At 39.8% G+C, this 15,504-nt stretch overlaps 1 protein-coding gene across 1 annotated transcript in view; it reads left to right on the top strand.

Moving 5' to 3' along the window:
- HDAC4 (histone deacetylase 4) overlaps positions 1 to 14,883 on the top strand; it is a 60,510-nt gene extending 45,627 nt beyond the window's left edge. The window contains exons 9-14 of the mRNA XM_072306541.1: positions 1,331 to 1,393; positions 2,439 to 2,558; positions 2,986 to 3,108; positions 3,734 to 4,045; positions 5,425 to 5,564; positions 14,808 to 14,883. Coding sequence (XP_072162642.1) covers positions 1,331 to 1,393; positions 2,439 to 2,558; positions 2,986 to 3,108; positions 3,734 to 4,045; positions 5,425 to 5,564; positions 14,808 to 14,883 — 834 coding nt within the window. The remainder of the gene's footprint in view (positions 1 to 1,330; positions 1,394 to 2,438; positions 2,559 to 2,985; positions 3,109 to 3,733; positions 4,046 to 5,424; positions 5,565 to 14,807) is intronic.
- Positions 14,884 to 15,504: the final 621 nt, after the last annotated feature.

The raw sequence follows: 15,504 nt of genomic DNA, 5'->3' as shown, positions 1-15,504 counted from the left end.
CTGTGATTATGAGACCGATTTTCAATCCTTACCGGGCTGCCTGAAAGAGAAAGGAGAACAAAATAACCACTTGTATAAACAGTGACGTGTAAGTGATAGTAGTAAAAAAAAAGAAAAAGAAAAGAAAAAAAAGTTAGCAACAAATCAATTAACAGATCAGGATGGAAAAATCAGAGAAAGCATTGGAAAAACCAAGGGAAAAAAATTTGTTTGGCCAAGAATAGAACCCCGGACCTGCAGAGTGTGGGCCGACGCCGCTATCCACTACATCACAGTGTCTCAGGGTAGGAGCGAGGCAAATAAACCCTTTATAGGCGCACAGCGTGCTGAACCCCGAGAAACTAGGGTCAACTTTACCCTTTTCCAGGGGGGGGGGGGGGGGCATTGGCAAAAACACTGAAAGACAATCCAATGGATTTTCATTAACTATAATTTGGCCAAACGCCGATCGATTTTGAGGAGGCATGAGTATAAGGTGCCCTTGCAAGTAGAGGTCTTTATTCATTCTATGATATTGAATATGAAAAAAGTTGAAAAAACAAAATCAATATTTTTGCTTTGAACTTCGGTGGAAACTTTCTTTTCAAGCAATGAATCTCGAGCAACTACGAGGGGTATTCGTAAAATAAGTTAATATTTGTCATATCTTCGAAACTAATGAATATAATTTAAATCTGTAAAAAGTTTGTGAATTTTTATACTCTCAGCTTCCCAGAAAACTTCAGTTTTTTAAGTTCGGTCTTCTGAGTGCCGAAGGACATTAGTTTTCTTACATCCGTCTCTCCCCACCGCGTGTCCAAAATTTACACGCGTCTTTAAGGGTGCTCGATGAGTGTTACTCATTTATTTCTTAGAAAGAAGCACAAATATTGATGCATACAGAAACTGTGATGTTATGAAAAGGCTCAAATCAGCATTTTAAAGATCATACCCTGGCCTTTTGTCTCGTCAAGTGACGCTGCTTCATGACAACGCTAGGCCCCATACAGCTCATGTGACCAATCAGTTGTTGACCTCCTTCAAGTGGGACCTTTCCCCCATTCCCTTATTCTCAGGATCTCACCCCAAGTGATTTACCACTTATTACCTGAGCTAGAGAAGGGTTTTGGCAAAAAAAGTTTCGTGGACGACGATGAGGTGTAGGAAGCTGTGAAAAAGTGGTTGCAAAATCACAATCGCCAGTTTTTCGCTGATGAAATCAAAAAGCTCTTGTCACGGTATGTAAAATTTGCCCAACGAGATGGGGATTACGTGGAGAAGTAAAGCAAGGTCTTCTCAAACATTTAAATTTTAAATTTTAAACCAAAAATTGTATTTTGACAATTTGCAGGATGAAGCCGCATGCTTCTGTCCTGCGACCTCCCCACTGCGCGTCAATTTTGGACATGCAGTGGTGAGAGACAGGTGTGGAAAAACTGATGTCACTCAGCACTCAGAAGACCAAATTAAAAAAACTGAAGCTTTTTAGAAAGCTGAGAGAATAGCAATTTAAAGAATTTTCACGGATTTAAATTATCTTTATTAGTTTAGAGGATATGACGAATATTAACTTACTTTACGGATACCTCTCGTAGGAGGAAACTGTAGGTTACTGGGTAAATGAACAGTCCTTTTAATATATCATTATAGTAGTTAGATCAGCAGTGGAGGAAAACTGTGACTCATGAGTGATTAAAGAATTAAGAGTGACATCATTTAATTGCTATAAATTTTTAGGTGAGACTGCATCAAATGCTGAGATATTTAGTTGATCTGATGATATTAGATCAACTGTAATGGAGATGTTGCTTGTGTGAGGGATTTGCGATTTGACTGTCGATTCTTATGTAAAAGTTCGTGAGAAACACGATGGTGCCACTGGTTTTCTCTGAAATCAACTCCCAAGCTCAAAAAAAGCTCTCAAGTTGAGCCCCAAATGGAGGGGATATCCCGCCCTACCTTGAGAGTCCTCCTCGACATCAAAACAAACTCTCCATGCAAAGATAGGGAGCAAATACATTGCCAGGGCTGTCACTTTATTTGGAGACTCCAAAACTGAAAACACGGCAACCCTGCGAATGTATTTGCGTCCTATCTTTGCATAGAGAGTTTAATTTGATGTAGAGGTGGACTCTCAGGGTAGGGCGGGATATCCACTCCATTTTGGCCTCACTTTGAGAGCTTTTTTTGAGCTTGGGAGATGATTTCAGAGAAAACCAGTGGCACCATTGTGTTTCTTGCGAACTTTTACATAAGAATTAACAGTCAAATCACAAATCCCTCACACATGCAACATCTCCATTCAACAAAAAACAATCCTTCTTTTAATTTTTTTTTTTAATTCTCTGTCTAATTTGCTCTTGGATTATGATAAAAGTAAGATATTAATACATGTTTGACCTATGAAGTAAAATATTTAGTTTAATCATTATATATATTTAATTTACTCGTTTTTTCAGGATGTTCATCATGGAAACGGTACTCAAAAAATGTTCTACGATGATAAGAGAGTTTTATACCTGTCCATTCACAGACACGATGGAGGAAACTTCTTTCCAGGCACTGGTGGTGCAACGGAAGTAAGTAACTCTAAAAGTCTAACAAAATCTGGCTTTCTGGGATACAACAACTAACATCTAATAAAATTGGGAATAATACCTGTAGAATCTTCAATGCTCTTCTACCTTCGTGGAAAGAAATTGCCTTTCTTTTTATTAAGTGGGACAAATTGTGTCCTCGTAGCCTGAAGTTGTCTCTTCTTGTAGGTAGCAGAGAATAATGGAATGGTAGCGGATTTTACATTTTAATAGTTTTCAAATTTTTCCTTGCGAGTCCTTGAAAAGCCCACTGTTGTGATTTCAAACAATTTTGATTTGAAAAGAAGATCACAAACAGTGAGTAGTGTGTAACTACTTTTTTTTCCCCTGCCAGAATTTCTAATTTAATTTATTTTGGTATGTTGCTTTGAAGAACTTGAACAATTGATTGCTACCCTATGAATTTTAGTGTGGAGCTGGAAATGGACTTGGATACACAGTCAATGTTGCCTGGTCAGGTGGTTTAAACCCCCCAATGGGAGATGCAGAATACCTAGCAGCATTCAGATCTATTGTCATGCCTATTGCCAAGGTGAGTTACTATCATCGTAACCCTGCATTAATCAAATTTCAGCTCTCTTCAAAGTATATTTTTTACCTAAGTAACTTTCAGACTTGAGATCGTTCATCTTGCTAACGAGGCAGAGCCTCTCTTTGAACTGAGAAAAAGTTCATTAAATTGCTTCAAATAGCAAGGCATATAAATGTCTCTGGAGTTGATCTATACTACTTAAATTGGTTTGCAGTCCCCTTGTCATCTTGAAGCAGGATTGCTGAAGCCTTTTGATTGAATGGGAAGAGCATCACATTTTCTAAGAGGGGTATGTGCAAACTAGGTCCAATCTTACTAGTGGTGGACCATGCCCTGCCTTTTCCAACAGTTTCGAGTTCCCTAACAATTCTGAGGAGTAACAAAGGAGGGGCGGTGTCAAAGTTCCTAATTGGCGAAATTTTGGGTAAATTTTTCATTCTTGGATTTTACAAATGCATGAAAAGAGGAAACGTTGCAAATCGAAAGTTAGGAAATTCCATTTTATGCTTTTTGATGCTTAAAACACAACAAAAATAAAATCTAAACGGCAGAAAATAACATTAAAATCACTGAAATAGCAACTTGACTTTCCAGGCTCCAGTTAAAGTTTAGTTTTTTATTGCAGGCATTCGCTCCAGACATCGTCTTAGTTTCAGCAGGCTTTGACGCTGCCATTGGTCACCCACCGAACCTAGGTGGCTACAAAGTATCAGCAGCTTGTTTTGGTCACATGACCCAGCAACTCATGCAGTTGGCTGATGGCAAGGTGGTGCTTGCTCTTGAAGGTGGCTATGATCTTGCTGCCATTTGTGATTCTGCTGAAGAGTGCGTCAGAGCCCTTCTAGGAGACAAGGTAACGCAGATTAAAGAACAAGAGCTAACTCGACGCCCATGCCAAAATGCCATCGACACTCTTCAGAAAACCATCGCAATCCAGGTATGGGCAATTGCACCTACGTTTAATTTGTCTTACTATACAATGAGTCCCAGACCAAATGTACTGAGCTTTTTTCTCGGTTGTTGTTGGTCACACTGAGTCAGGGACTGCGCAAGTAAATGGGGAATTGATCCCAAGGAATGCAAATTTCATGGGCCCAAAACCCCCCTTTTTCCCCCTTGAGGGTGTAAGTGGTGGTTCATGATCCTAGAAGTCAGGGTTCTCGACAGAATTGCAATTCAATAGCATCAGAATTGAACAGTACGACTAATTTCACTCAGTATTGTCCCCCCTGAAAATCCAAAATCAGCCCACCCTAGGCCCAAAAATGACCCTCCTAACAAAGAAGGCACTACCCCCCCCCCCCCCCCCATAATTTCCTATGGTCGCAAAATTAATGCAGATTTTCCAGAAAAGGATGGCACTCCGGGTCATCGACCCCAAGGAATCCGATTTTCATGGTCCCGAAGCCCCCCTAGCTCTCTTGGGGGGGGGGGGGGGTCAATGGAGGGGGAGGTTCAATTTTAAATTTCGGATTCCTTTCAGAATTGCAAATTAATTTTATCAAAATTGAAGAGTACAACAAATTTAAATCTTAATTGACCCGCAAGTGTTCTAATTGGCATGCCCAAAAGTAACGCTCTGAAGAGTGGGCGGTGCGGTGCCCTTCCAAAAATTGCTCTTTTATCTTAAGTTCCACCCCCCCCCCCTAGCTCTCTCTCCCCAAAATTTTTTGGGGGCCTGAAAATTTGGGAAAAGAAGCGCTCAAGTATGAGTAATCAATAGACAAAGTCTGAAGAAATTCCAGAGGGGGGGCGAACAAAGCCGTTATTGCATCAAGCTCTTTCTGAAATTTCTGAGCAGAACAGGAAGTGAAATTTATCATAAGAACACAGAAATTAATACTGAGTGTGTACATTAGCTATAATTAAATGCGGTGCAGGATTTTCCGGAGTTCTAAGCTAGGCTCTCTGACTGAGTGTGGCCTGCTGACGAATTCCAAAAAGAACAGAATACACATAAGCTATAATTAAATGCGGTGCAGGATTTTCTGGAGTTCTAAGCTGGGCTCTCTGACTAAGTGCGACCCGCTGACCAACTCAAAAAAGAGCAGAGTAGGTGCATTTCTCTCAGCAGGACCTCACAAAAATATTCCAGTGCACCTACTGCTGCCAGAGCTGAATACTTGCCCTCTCAGTCCTGCACTGAAACTCAGGAGAATTGTAACTCAAATGGTAATATTTGTCATTTCTGCTTTTGTTTTTCCTTCAGAAAGGTGTTTTTCCTTCTGTGACAGTTATTCATTCAAGTAATGGTTAGATAATTCTGCTATTATACAGTTATTAACCCTAACATTTCTTTGGTGGATGTTATTGCAGCTACCTCATTGGCCGCACCTCAGAGATGGAGCTAATACTGTTCTTTGTAGTGCTGCGGAGGCCACAATGAGCGAGGAAAGTGAAACTGTCTCAGCACTAGCTTCTTTGTCAATGAACAGACAGCACTCTAACCACATTTTGTAAGTTGCAATTCTTCATATTAATTGAAATATTTTTTTTTTTTTTTTCAATTTTTTAATAATTTGTTTAACACAATAATTAACCGGTCCATGGGGGCCAGCAGTAGTTTTTGTGCAGTGCCACACTTATCCTTAAATATCGCGGCAAGTCGAGAGTTGCAATAAACTAACAAGTATGACCCACATGAGTGTGCCTAACAGGCACCATCTGGCACAGTTATATATATTTTCCGCTCTGTACCTCCAAATTGTACTTTACAGAATCTACCAAATAAGGTACATGCGGACGGCCTCTTCATTTTCATTGCTTTACAAGAGTCATTTAATCTAGTTTTCAGCGCTCTACTTTTAATTTAGGTGAACCAGGAATACTATGATTGCTATTTATTTTATTCATAATTAAATTTAAAGAATGGGTTATTTATTAATATTTTGCCTGAGAGACTGAGCATGATAATGTGCAGAAGAAAGAGGCAATTTACAAAGAACTATAACTAAGTTCGAAACCGAAAGTTCGGAAATAACGAAACAAACGGAGCCCAAGGTAACAAATCATGAGCTAATGAATGAAATAAAGAAAACTAGAATTACAAAATTTAAACTCACAAAAAATAAAATTAAACCACCGACACGTTTTGAGGCTCCCGCTCTCCAGCCCCTCCTTCAAGGTTGAATCCCGACCAGTTGTTGTTTGTTATTATTCTATTAATCTCCTTTAGGGATCCAGAAGCAAAGTGGGTATTCGTACAATATAGCCGTGGACTAGTTGCAAGTAACTGGAATTCTAATCGCTATGCACTCTTATGAGGAAATCCCGTTTTTCTACGCGCAAGTTCCCTTTGTGAGGGTAAAAATGAAAAGTTTTTATGGATGAAATGTATGGACAGCGTCGTAAAGTATGTGTTCTGAAACTCTCATCTGAATAGTAATCTTCCTTGATGAAATAATTGAGCTTTAAGTGAAGATCTTGATTGGTGAGAAAACTTTCTGTTCTTTCAACTGCACAAGATTTATATTCTCCCATCATGTTCTGTGCACTGAGACTAGTCTATTTTGCGCTACGTTGCAACTTGTCCACAATCCAAGACGCTTATCGGCTGGCTGGGAGATTCTATTGTTCTCTGCCATAAGAGGGGGGATGCGAGTATTCACTTTGCCCCTAGATTCCTAATCTCCTTCATTTTAATTTTTTTTATATGGGCTGCCATCTATCACTTTGAGCAGACAGTTTTGCAAACCATTCCAAATCCAAATTTACCAACTTTTCTCTATTCTTGTACATTTGCATAGCATCTGAGATATCTAGTTGCCTTCTATACAGGGTGTCCCAGAGCACCCTTATTAGGCCTTTTTCTCTGTTGATTTAGGTCGGACAAAGTCGGCGACCGCGGGGTTGAATTGGGAATCGACCCCAAAGAATCCGAATTTCATGGTCTCGGAACCGACCCCCCGTCTCCCTTGGGGGGTAAAGGGGGGTCACGATCCTGAAAGTCAAAGGAAACATAAAGAACATAAAGAAAACATAAGGAATCAGCCCCAAAACATTGATAAATAAAATAAACAAAAATAAAGAAATAAATAAAAATACTCTAACTTTTATTTTATTATAAGAATAAAAATTAATAAATTCTTTAGTTAAAAAGATGATAAAGTGTGAAATCGACCCCTAAAAATTCAAAACTGGACCACTCACGCCTAAAAACGAGTTCTTGAAGAGGGGGACAGCGGCCCCCTTCATAGTTTCCCTTTGGTCAAAAATTGACGCCGATTCGATCGAATTTCGATTCGATTTCATTAGAATTGAAAAGTACGGAAAATTTCACGTGAAATCAACCCCTAAAAATCCAAAATCGGACCACTTTGCGCTCCAAAATGATCCACTAAAGAGGGTGACAGCGCTCCCCCCCCCCCCCCATAGTTTTCCTTTTGTCAAAAATTGACGCAGATTCTCCGGATAAAGATGGTTCACCACGTAATAGACCCCAAGGAATCCGATTTTTATGATCCTGAGGCCTCCCAGGGGGGAAGGGGTAACATGGGGGGGGAGGCACAATTTCCCCCGACTTTTGTAACTTTGCCCTCTCCATTAACCCCCTAAGAGAGACTAAGGTGGCTTCGGGACCATAAAAAGCGGATTCCTTGGGGTTGATCACGGGGTTAACCATCTTCATTCAGGGAATCTGTGTCAATTTTTGACCAAAGGGAAACTATGGAGGGGCCGCTGTCCTCCTCTTTGATGGATCATTTTTGTGCGTAAGTTGTCCAATTTTGGATTTTTAAGGGTCGATTTCACGTGTTATTTTCCGCACTTTTCAATTCTAATGAAATTGAACCGAAATTCAATCGAAAACCCCGATTTTTAGGATCGTGACCTCCCTTTACCCCCCAAGGGAGACGGGGGGGGGGGAGTTTCCAGACCATGAAATTCAGATTTCTTCGGGTCGATTCCCGATTCAACCCCGCGGTCGTTGACTTCGTCCGACCTAAATCAACCGAGAAAAAGGCCTGATACGGGCGCTCTGGGACACCCTGTATATCTGATTAGCAGTTTTCCTTTTTCCTCAAACCGATGCCCTGTTTCAAAAGTGTGCATTGCTACTGCTGATTAATCAATTTCCCTGTTTCTGATACTTCTTTGGTATTCACTAATCCTCATTTTCACTTTTCCTCTTGTCTGATCTATGTAATGCTTGTTACTGTCTTTGCATTGTAAACTGTAAATGCCAGCCCTATCTCCTTCTTCAACACTGTCCTTGAGGCTGCCATGGCAAGACGACTTCAAATTGTGTTTGTTGACTGGAACTACTTTCAGATGATATTTTCTAAACTCTTTTGAAATTTTGGAAAATGAATTGGATGATATTTGATTTTTTCATAGGTACCCCCTCCTTCACTTCTATTACCAAGGGTAGTCATTTCCATGTTTCTCCTTTTGAAATCTGCTTTTGCGAATTAAACTCTTTATAGCTCCCTTTTGAATGTCATGTTTTTCTGCGTTTTCTAAAATTCTCTATTCTTCTTGTTTGTGATTTTCAAGTGACAATGAAGCACACAGTTGAGTAAGCTGTTGAAAGTGCTTTTTTTTTTAGCTTGAGAATTGTAAGAATTACTAAGGGGCCCTGCCCCCTGACCGCTACGCGGCCCAACCCTCGGGAGGGCGCCTGCGCCTCGCGCCCTCAGGCCCGCTTTGCGGGCCCCATATGCATATGTATAGGCAAAAATTTTCTTCCATTTTAATACACCATTCTGTGTTCGAGCTGCATCGATTTCAAAATTTTTGACGTAACACTCAAATTTGTAAATGATGAGGAATAGCTGGATGCACATAATTTCACAGTCCACTTACTGGAGAAATTTCCATTTATTATGTTATTTTTAAATACTTAATTTGAAAAAAAAAAAAAAAATCTGATTTCGACCGTTTAGAGTTAATAATATTTGGTCTGTCCCGACGCGACGCAGCGCCTGCCTTCTCACTTAGTATCTGCTGTTTATCTGCTGTAAATATTAATAGAAATTCAGCAATCAAGTTAATTGACCAATGCCACAAATCGAAGCCGGAAGAATGCAGGAAAAATTGAGTTAAACCTTACTCGGAAAAAAAAAGAATTGCTGATTCAGCAATCTAATGCTAAAAACAGTGAGTGCAATGTTTCAACGCAGATTTTACAACAAAAAAATGCTACTTTAACCACATTTTAAACTAATTTAACCACGGGGGTGGTTAAAGTAGCATTTTTTTGTTGTAAAATCTGCGTTGAAACATTGCACTCACTGTTTTTAGCAATTGAATCGCTGAATCAGCAATTCTTTTTTTTCCGTGTATACCTTGGACCTTGAACCTTGAACCTTGAACCCTGAGCGATGCACCGTTCCTCAACTCTTCGAATTAGGAGCCCTTCACGAGCTTTTCCATTGTTTTATTGTTTATTTGAGTCACTCAGGTAGAATCCCACACCGTAACGTTTCTAGCGGAAACGACATATCTCTCTTGCTATTAACATTGGACTTAAGTGACATGAGCTTTAAAAGCTCTACAACATTAAAAGTTCGGAGTTTCATAATTTTTTGCACATCTACATCTACTACAGATGACATACATGTGAAGATCGTCCTTATCGGTCCGGCAGTTCGTCAGAGATAGTGCTTCCAAGATTTTGCTTGTAGCTGTATAATATAGATTACTAATGTACACTTCAGCATGTGTCTCTTTTCTAATAATTTCGAAGTTTAAAGTGTCACCATGCCTTTGCACCATTGTATAAAAAAAGAAGAGTTCGTTATTCTCTTCTATCTCACAAGTAAAATTTACAGATTTGTCTTGTAAGTTTAAAAACTTCAGGGCGTCGCCTAAATTTCTTTTCTACAAAATACTGAAAAATCATCTACTAACCTCCTCCAATAAAAAAAAAAAAAAAAAAAAAAAAAAAAAAAAAAAAAAAAAAATTGTTAATTAGCAAACTAAATTCGTTTTTTATTTTTTGCTCCATGTCACTCATTTAAAGTTGTAGGAGAAAGAGGGACAGTGGGTTGCCCATAGTTAGACCGTCTTCTTGTTCGTATATTTTACCATTGAACTGGAAATACTGGTTTTCTGTGCAAATTGTTTTGGTCAAAGAGGTGTGTGAAGAAACGGCCGAAAATGCCTCAAGGCATGCTCGAATTTTGAGCACTTGAGGCGATACAGTATCTTCTAAGACGCCCAAAACCGATCGCCGTTTTGCTCAGAAGCGCCGGGTTGCGACGTTGCCATTTTTTAAGTGGAAATTAAACCTTTAAAAATTCATATTTCCGCTGCATCTCAACCGATTTCAATGAACTTTTTTTAAATGTTTCTCTTAAATAGAGATTTCTAATGGGTTTACTTGGCTTTAAGTGGCATTTACGCGGTTTTAGCAGTTTTTGATGGACACAAAAATTTTGTTTTTATTTTACCACGATTGTGGAATCGACGGAATCTAAACGAATGTGGGGGGTAAATGAAGTAGGCAAAATTTCAAAAGTCGGGGGGAATTGTGCCCCCATTTTACCCCCCTTTCTCCCCACAGGACGGCTAGGGGGGCCTCGGGACCATAAAAATCGGATTCCTTGGGATCCATTACATGGAAAACTATCTTTATCCGGAGAATCTAAGGCAATTTTTGACCTAAAGGAAATTATGGAGGAGGCCGCTGTCCCCCTCTTTAATGGATCATTTTTGGGCGTGAAGTGGCCCGATTTCGGATGTTTAGGGGTCGATTTCACGTGAAATTTTCCGTACTGTTCAATTCTAATGAAATCGAATCGAAATTCTATGGAGAACCGCGTTTTTCAGGATCGGAACCCCCCCCCCCTTTACCCCCCGAGGGGGGCTAGGAGGGGGGGTTCGAGACCATGAAACTCGGAATTCCTTTAGGTCGGTTCCCTATTTAACCCCGGCCGGGGTTATCGATCGAAGTTTGATTCGATTGCATTAGGATTGAAAAGTACGGAAAATTTCACGTGAAATCCGCCCCTGAAAATCCAAAATCAGACCACTTTACGCCTAAAAATGAGCCCTTAAAGAGGGGGACGGCGGCCCCCACCATAATTTGCTTATGATAAAAAATTGACGTAGATTCTCCGGATAAAGATGGTTTTTCATGTAATGGATCCCAAGGAATCCGATTTTTATGGTACCGAGGCCCCCTCTATCCGCCCTGGGGGGGGGGGGGGTAAATGGGGGCACAATTCCCCCCGACTTTTGAAATTTTGCCCACTCCATTTACCCCCCAAGGGAGACTAAGGAGGCTTCGGGACCATATAAATCGGATTCCTTGGGGTCGATTCCATGGTAAACTATCTTTATCTGGAGAATCTACGTCAATTTTTGATCAAAGGGAAAATATGGAGGGGGCCGCCGTCCCCCCCTTAAAAGGATCATTTTTGGGCGTTAAGTGGCACGGAAGATTTCACGTGAAATTTACCCCATAAAATCTGAAATCGGACCCCTTTTACGCCCAAAAATGATTCCTTTAAGAGGGGGACGGCGGCCCCCTCCATAATTTCTCTTTGAACAAAAATTGAAGTATAAGGATAAAGATGGTTTACCATGTAATCGACCCCGAGGAATCCGATTTGTATGGTCTCGAAGCCTCCTTAGTCTCCCTTGGGGGGTAAATGGAGAGGGCAAAATTTCAAAGGTCGGGGGGAATCGTGCCCCCATTTTAACCCCCAAGGGAGGCTAGGGGGGCCTCAGGACCATAAAAATCGGACTCCTTGGGATCGATTACGTGGTAAACCATCTTTATCCGGAGAATCTGCGTTAATTTTTGACCAAAGGAAATCTATGGAGGGGGCCGCTGTCCCCCTCTTTAATGGATCAATTTTGGGGCGTAAAGTGGTCCGAATTTGGATTTTCAGGGGTCGATTTCACGTGAAACAAATTTATCTCGTGCTTCTTAAAAAAAATCTATCCTGTAAATGAAAACGCAAAATTGCGATTAACACTAGCAAAATGGAGCAACTTAAAACCATTGATCACTCGTATTTACTTCTTACGACTGATTTTTGTTTATATTCCGATTTGTATATCATGTCTTACCTTAAGTAATAATTTTGTCACCTCTACAATTGTAAATGTTAATTATATTTAAAAAAAAAACCCGTTTCTTTCACTCATAACAAAGTTTCTTTACTGAAAAAGTGTTTTCCTTTGACTTTATGATTCTTTTTAACCTCTTGTTAATTTATTAACTTGAATTTGCCAGCACTCATTGCACCGCTACGTATTATGGAAGTTTGGACGAGGGAACGCTTCTTCGTGGGGGATGAGCGAGCCTCCCTAAAGTCATATATATCCTAGGAGTTTAGAGGTTTCCCTGAGTGCCCGGGCCTGCTACGCGGCAGGGTGCCAAAATAAACTTTGAAAAGTGCATCATGCAATTTTCAAGCGGGATCTTGGCTGACATACAGTGATAATGAATGCCAAAATGGGAATTTTGGGAGGTTGCAGGTTAGAAAGCGGCGTGTTCGGGTGTTGCGCATCACTCTGATCAACACGAAATTTTGACTCGAGGTACTCAAGTGTCTAATTCATGAGGTAGGACTATAAAATCGAATGTACCCACCTCTCTTTTTTTTACACGGAGTAATAAAGGGTGCAGAAATAGGCATTTTGGCCGTTTTGAGGTTAGAAAATTGCATGCTTAGGTGTTGCGCACCACTCTGATCGACACGAAATTTTGACTGAATGCACTTAAGTGCCTAGTTTATGAGGTAGGACAATAATATGGGATGTATCTCTTCTTATTTTTTCACACGGAGTGAAAATGGGTGCCGAAATGAGCAATTTGGGCGTTTTGAGGTTAGAAAATTGCGTGCTTGGGTGTTGCGCACCACTCTGATCGACACGAAATTTTGATTAGATGCACTTAAGTGTCTAATTTATGAGGTAGGACAATAATATCGGATGTACCTCTTCTTACTTTTTCACACGGAGTGATAATGGGTGCCGAAATGAGCAATTTGGGCGTTTTGAGGTTAGAAAATTGCGTGCTTCGGTGTTGCGCACCACTCTGATCGACTCGAAATTTTGACTCAAGGTACATAAGTGGATCACTTAAGAGGTGAGACGATAAAACCGGATATTTCTCTCTACATTTCTCCACGCCTAGTCATCAAAGGAGGCTAATGGTGGCATTTAGGCCGTTTTGAGGTTAGAAAATTGCGTTTTTAAGTATGGCGCACCACTCCGATCAACACGAAATTTTTACTGTATCTTATTGGATGTATAAATTAAGAAAAGAGACAATTTTTGTTTGTGTGCATGTTTCCCTACGCCACCTAGCCGCGAAAAAAGGGAAAACATGATTTTTTCAAAAATTTTACGAATTTTTTTGGAGGCTAAAATATTATCCGATGATTATGAATTTTTTTCTACAAAAATTAAGCTAATTGATGGAGATTCTGACAAATTTTGGTTCAATTCTATCGAAAATTACGAAAGTTATGAGGAAATGACGTTAGCATAGTCAAAAATTGCCCAAAAAAGCAGTTTTTGGGGGTCTGAGGGGGGGCGGAGGGGGTTGGGGGGCTAAAATCCCCCAAAACCTAAGTTTTAGGACACCCTTGATGACTTAAAATGGTTAAAATAAAAATTCATTCACAAGGGCATTTTGACATGCTTATCCCGGGATACCCTTTTTCGCGCTTTTCAATTATAATGAAATTGAATCAAAATTCCATCGAAAACTCCGACTTTTAGGATGGCGACCCCCCTTTACATCCCAAGGGGAGCTGTGAGAGGGGGGTTCGAGACTACTAAATTCAAATTCCTTGGGGACGATTCCCCATTCAACCCCGCGGTCCCCTACTTCGTTCGACACAAATCAACCGAGAAAAAGGCCCGGCATGGGTGCTCTGGGACACCGTGTATTTATACCTATAATGACAATAAGGAAAAGGCTTTCTGGGTGTATTGCCTAAAGCTATCATTTTATTATTTTTTTCGAAATTCACTATCAGATTGTGCACTAATGTTTCCGAACTCAGTTTAGGTTTTATGTATGCGCCAGAAAAATGATGATGAGCTTCGGAAAATTATGAATTCCCTTGTAAACTTGGACTGAGGTTTTAGAATTGAGAAGAGGTGCTATTTTGCAACTCACATGTTACGTATCCTCGATAGATCGTTACCAAAATATCACCAAATGATGTAGGTAGAGAGTGCACCACAAGATTGTAGATTAAGTAGGTTCAAGTAAGCACAGATAAATAATTATGATTGCCTGCAAAACCACCCTTTTTTGCTCCTTACTCTACAATGAGAGAAAGTTAAATATCCTGGAAACAGATAGCCATTGGCGGCCAAGCACTGAACTGTAATCCCTGTATTTGGTTGGTTTAATTATACGGTAATTATGAACAAATCTAGAGGGAAACAGTAAACAATCCAGATGGTTTTTTTTCATATCCACAGATCGCATGGAACCCGGATACTTGCAATTACGGTACAAAGGTCTGATAGTATGTTCCAGGAATGTAACGGAATCTTCAAGCTCGAATTGTACGATTTTAAAAACCGTTCTTGATAATTGGAAACCGCTTGTTATGGTGCATTTTTACACTAAGCGACCACTTTGAATGAACAGTTCAATAGATACCTTCACAAAAAACTGTATAATGACTGTTGAAAGTTTTATCACCTTGAGTTCCCTTATACAATTTTTTTTCTGTGGTTCATAATTATTTTATCTAAGTAGCAATGTCATTTCTTTTTTTCAGAAGCAGACATGCATCGCGAGAAACATCAGTGGAACCAATGGAGGAAGATGAAGAGATGATCTTAACCAAATCCTAGCTTGTTCAATAATTAATTTGTCGAAATGATGAAAGAAAAAAATGGGCGGTAGCCCATTAACTGTCGGCATTTTTCATCGAAGTTCGTTGGCTCAAAGATGCAAAGTGAGAGAAAGAACAGTGTAAGATTTTCTAGATAGTATGAGGCGTGTGGTGATGGCTAAATCAGTCGAGGATTCTGCGTTTGCCTATACTTGATAGTCAATGTCAAAATAATGAATATGGTCTTGTTGAAATCAGCTTCCTATATTGTTACTGAGGAGATTGATCAGTCGTCATGATTGATAGTTAGCAATTCACTGAGATCCATCATTGGATGCTTTGATAACATATTTTAGTGGGCTCACATGGTGAACCTGGTAAGTACATATTTCTCTGTACCTGCAACCAGTTATTGCGCAGTCTAGTATTTTCTCTATGCTGATTATGTTTTAAATTCTTAATTTATTGTTCCTCCCCCCTTTTTTCTATTTCTTAATTTCAATTGTTATTTGTACAGGATACTTTCGTAAGTGACAACATTGCAAAAATTTACCATAGGGATTGTTTTTCATTACCGATTTTTAAGCACTCATTGTGTGAATGTTTATCTTAATTTGCTCTATTGCTGTCCAACAGTTTT

This window comes from Bemisia tabaci, chromosome 1 (genome assembly GCF_918797505.1).
Source record: "Bemisia tabaci chromosome 1, PGI_BMITA_v3".
Lineage (NCBI taxonomy): Eukaryota > Metazoa > Arthropoda > Insecta > Hemiptera > Aleyrodidae > Bemisia > Bemisia tabaci.
This window is presented reverse-complemented; position numbering and strand designations above follow the sequence as displayed.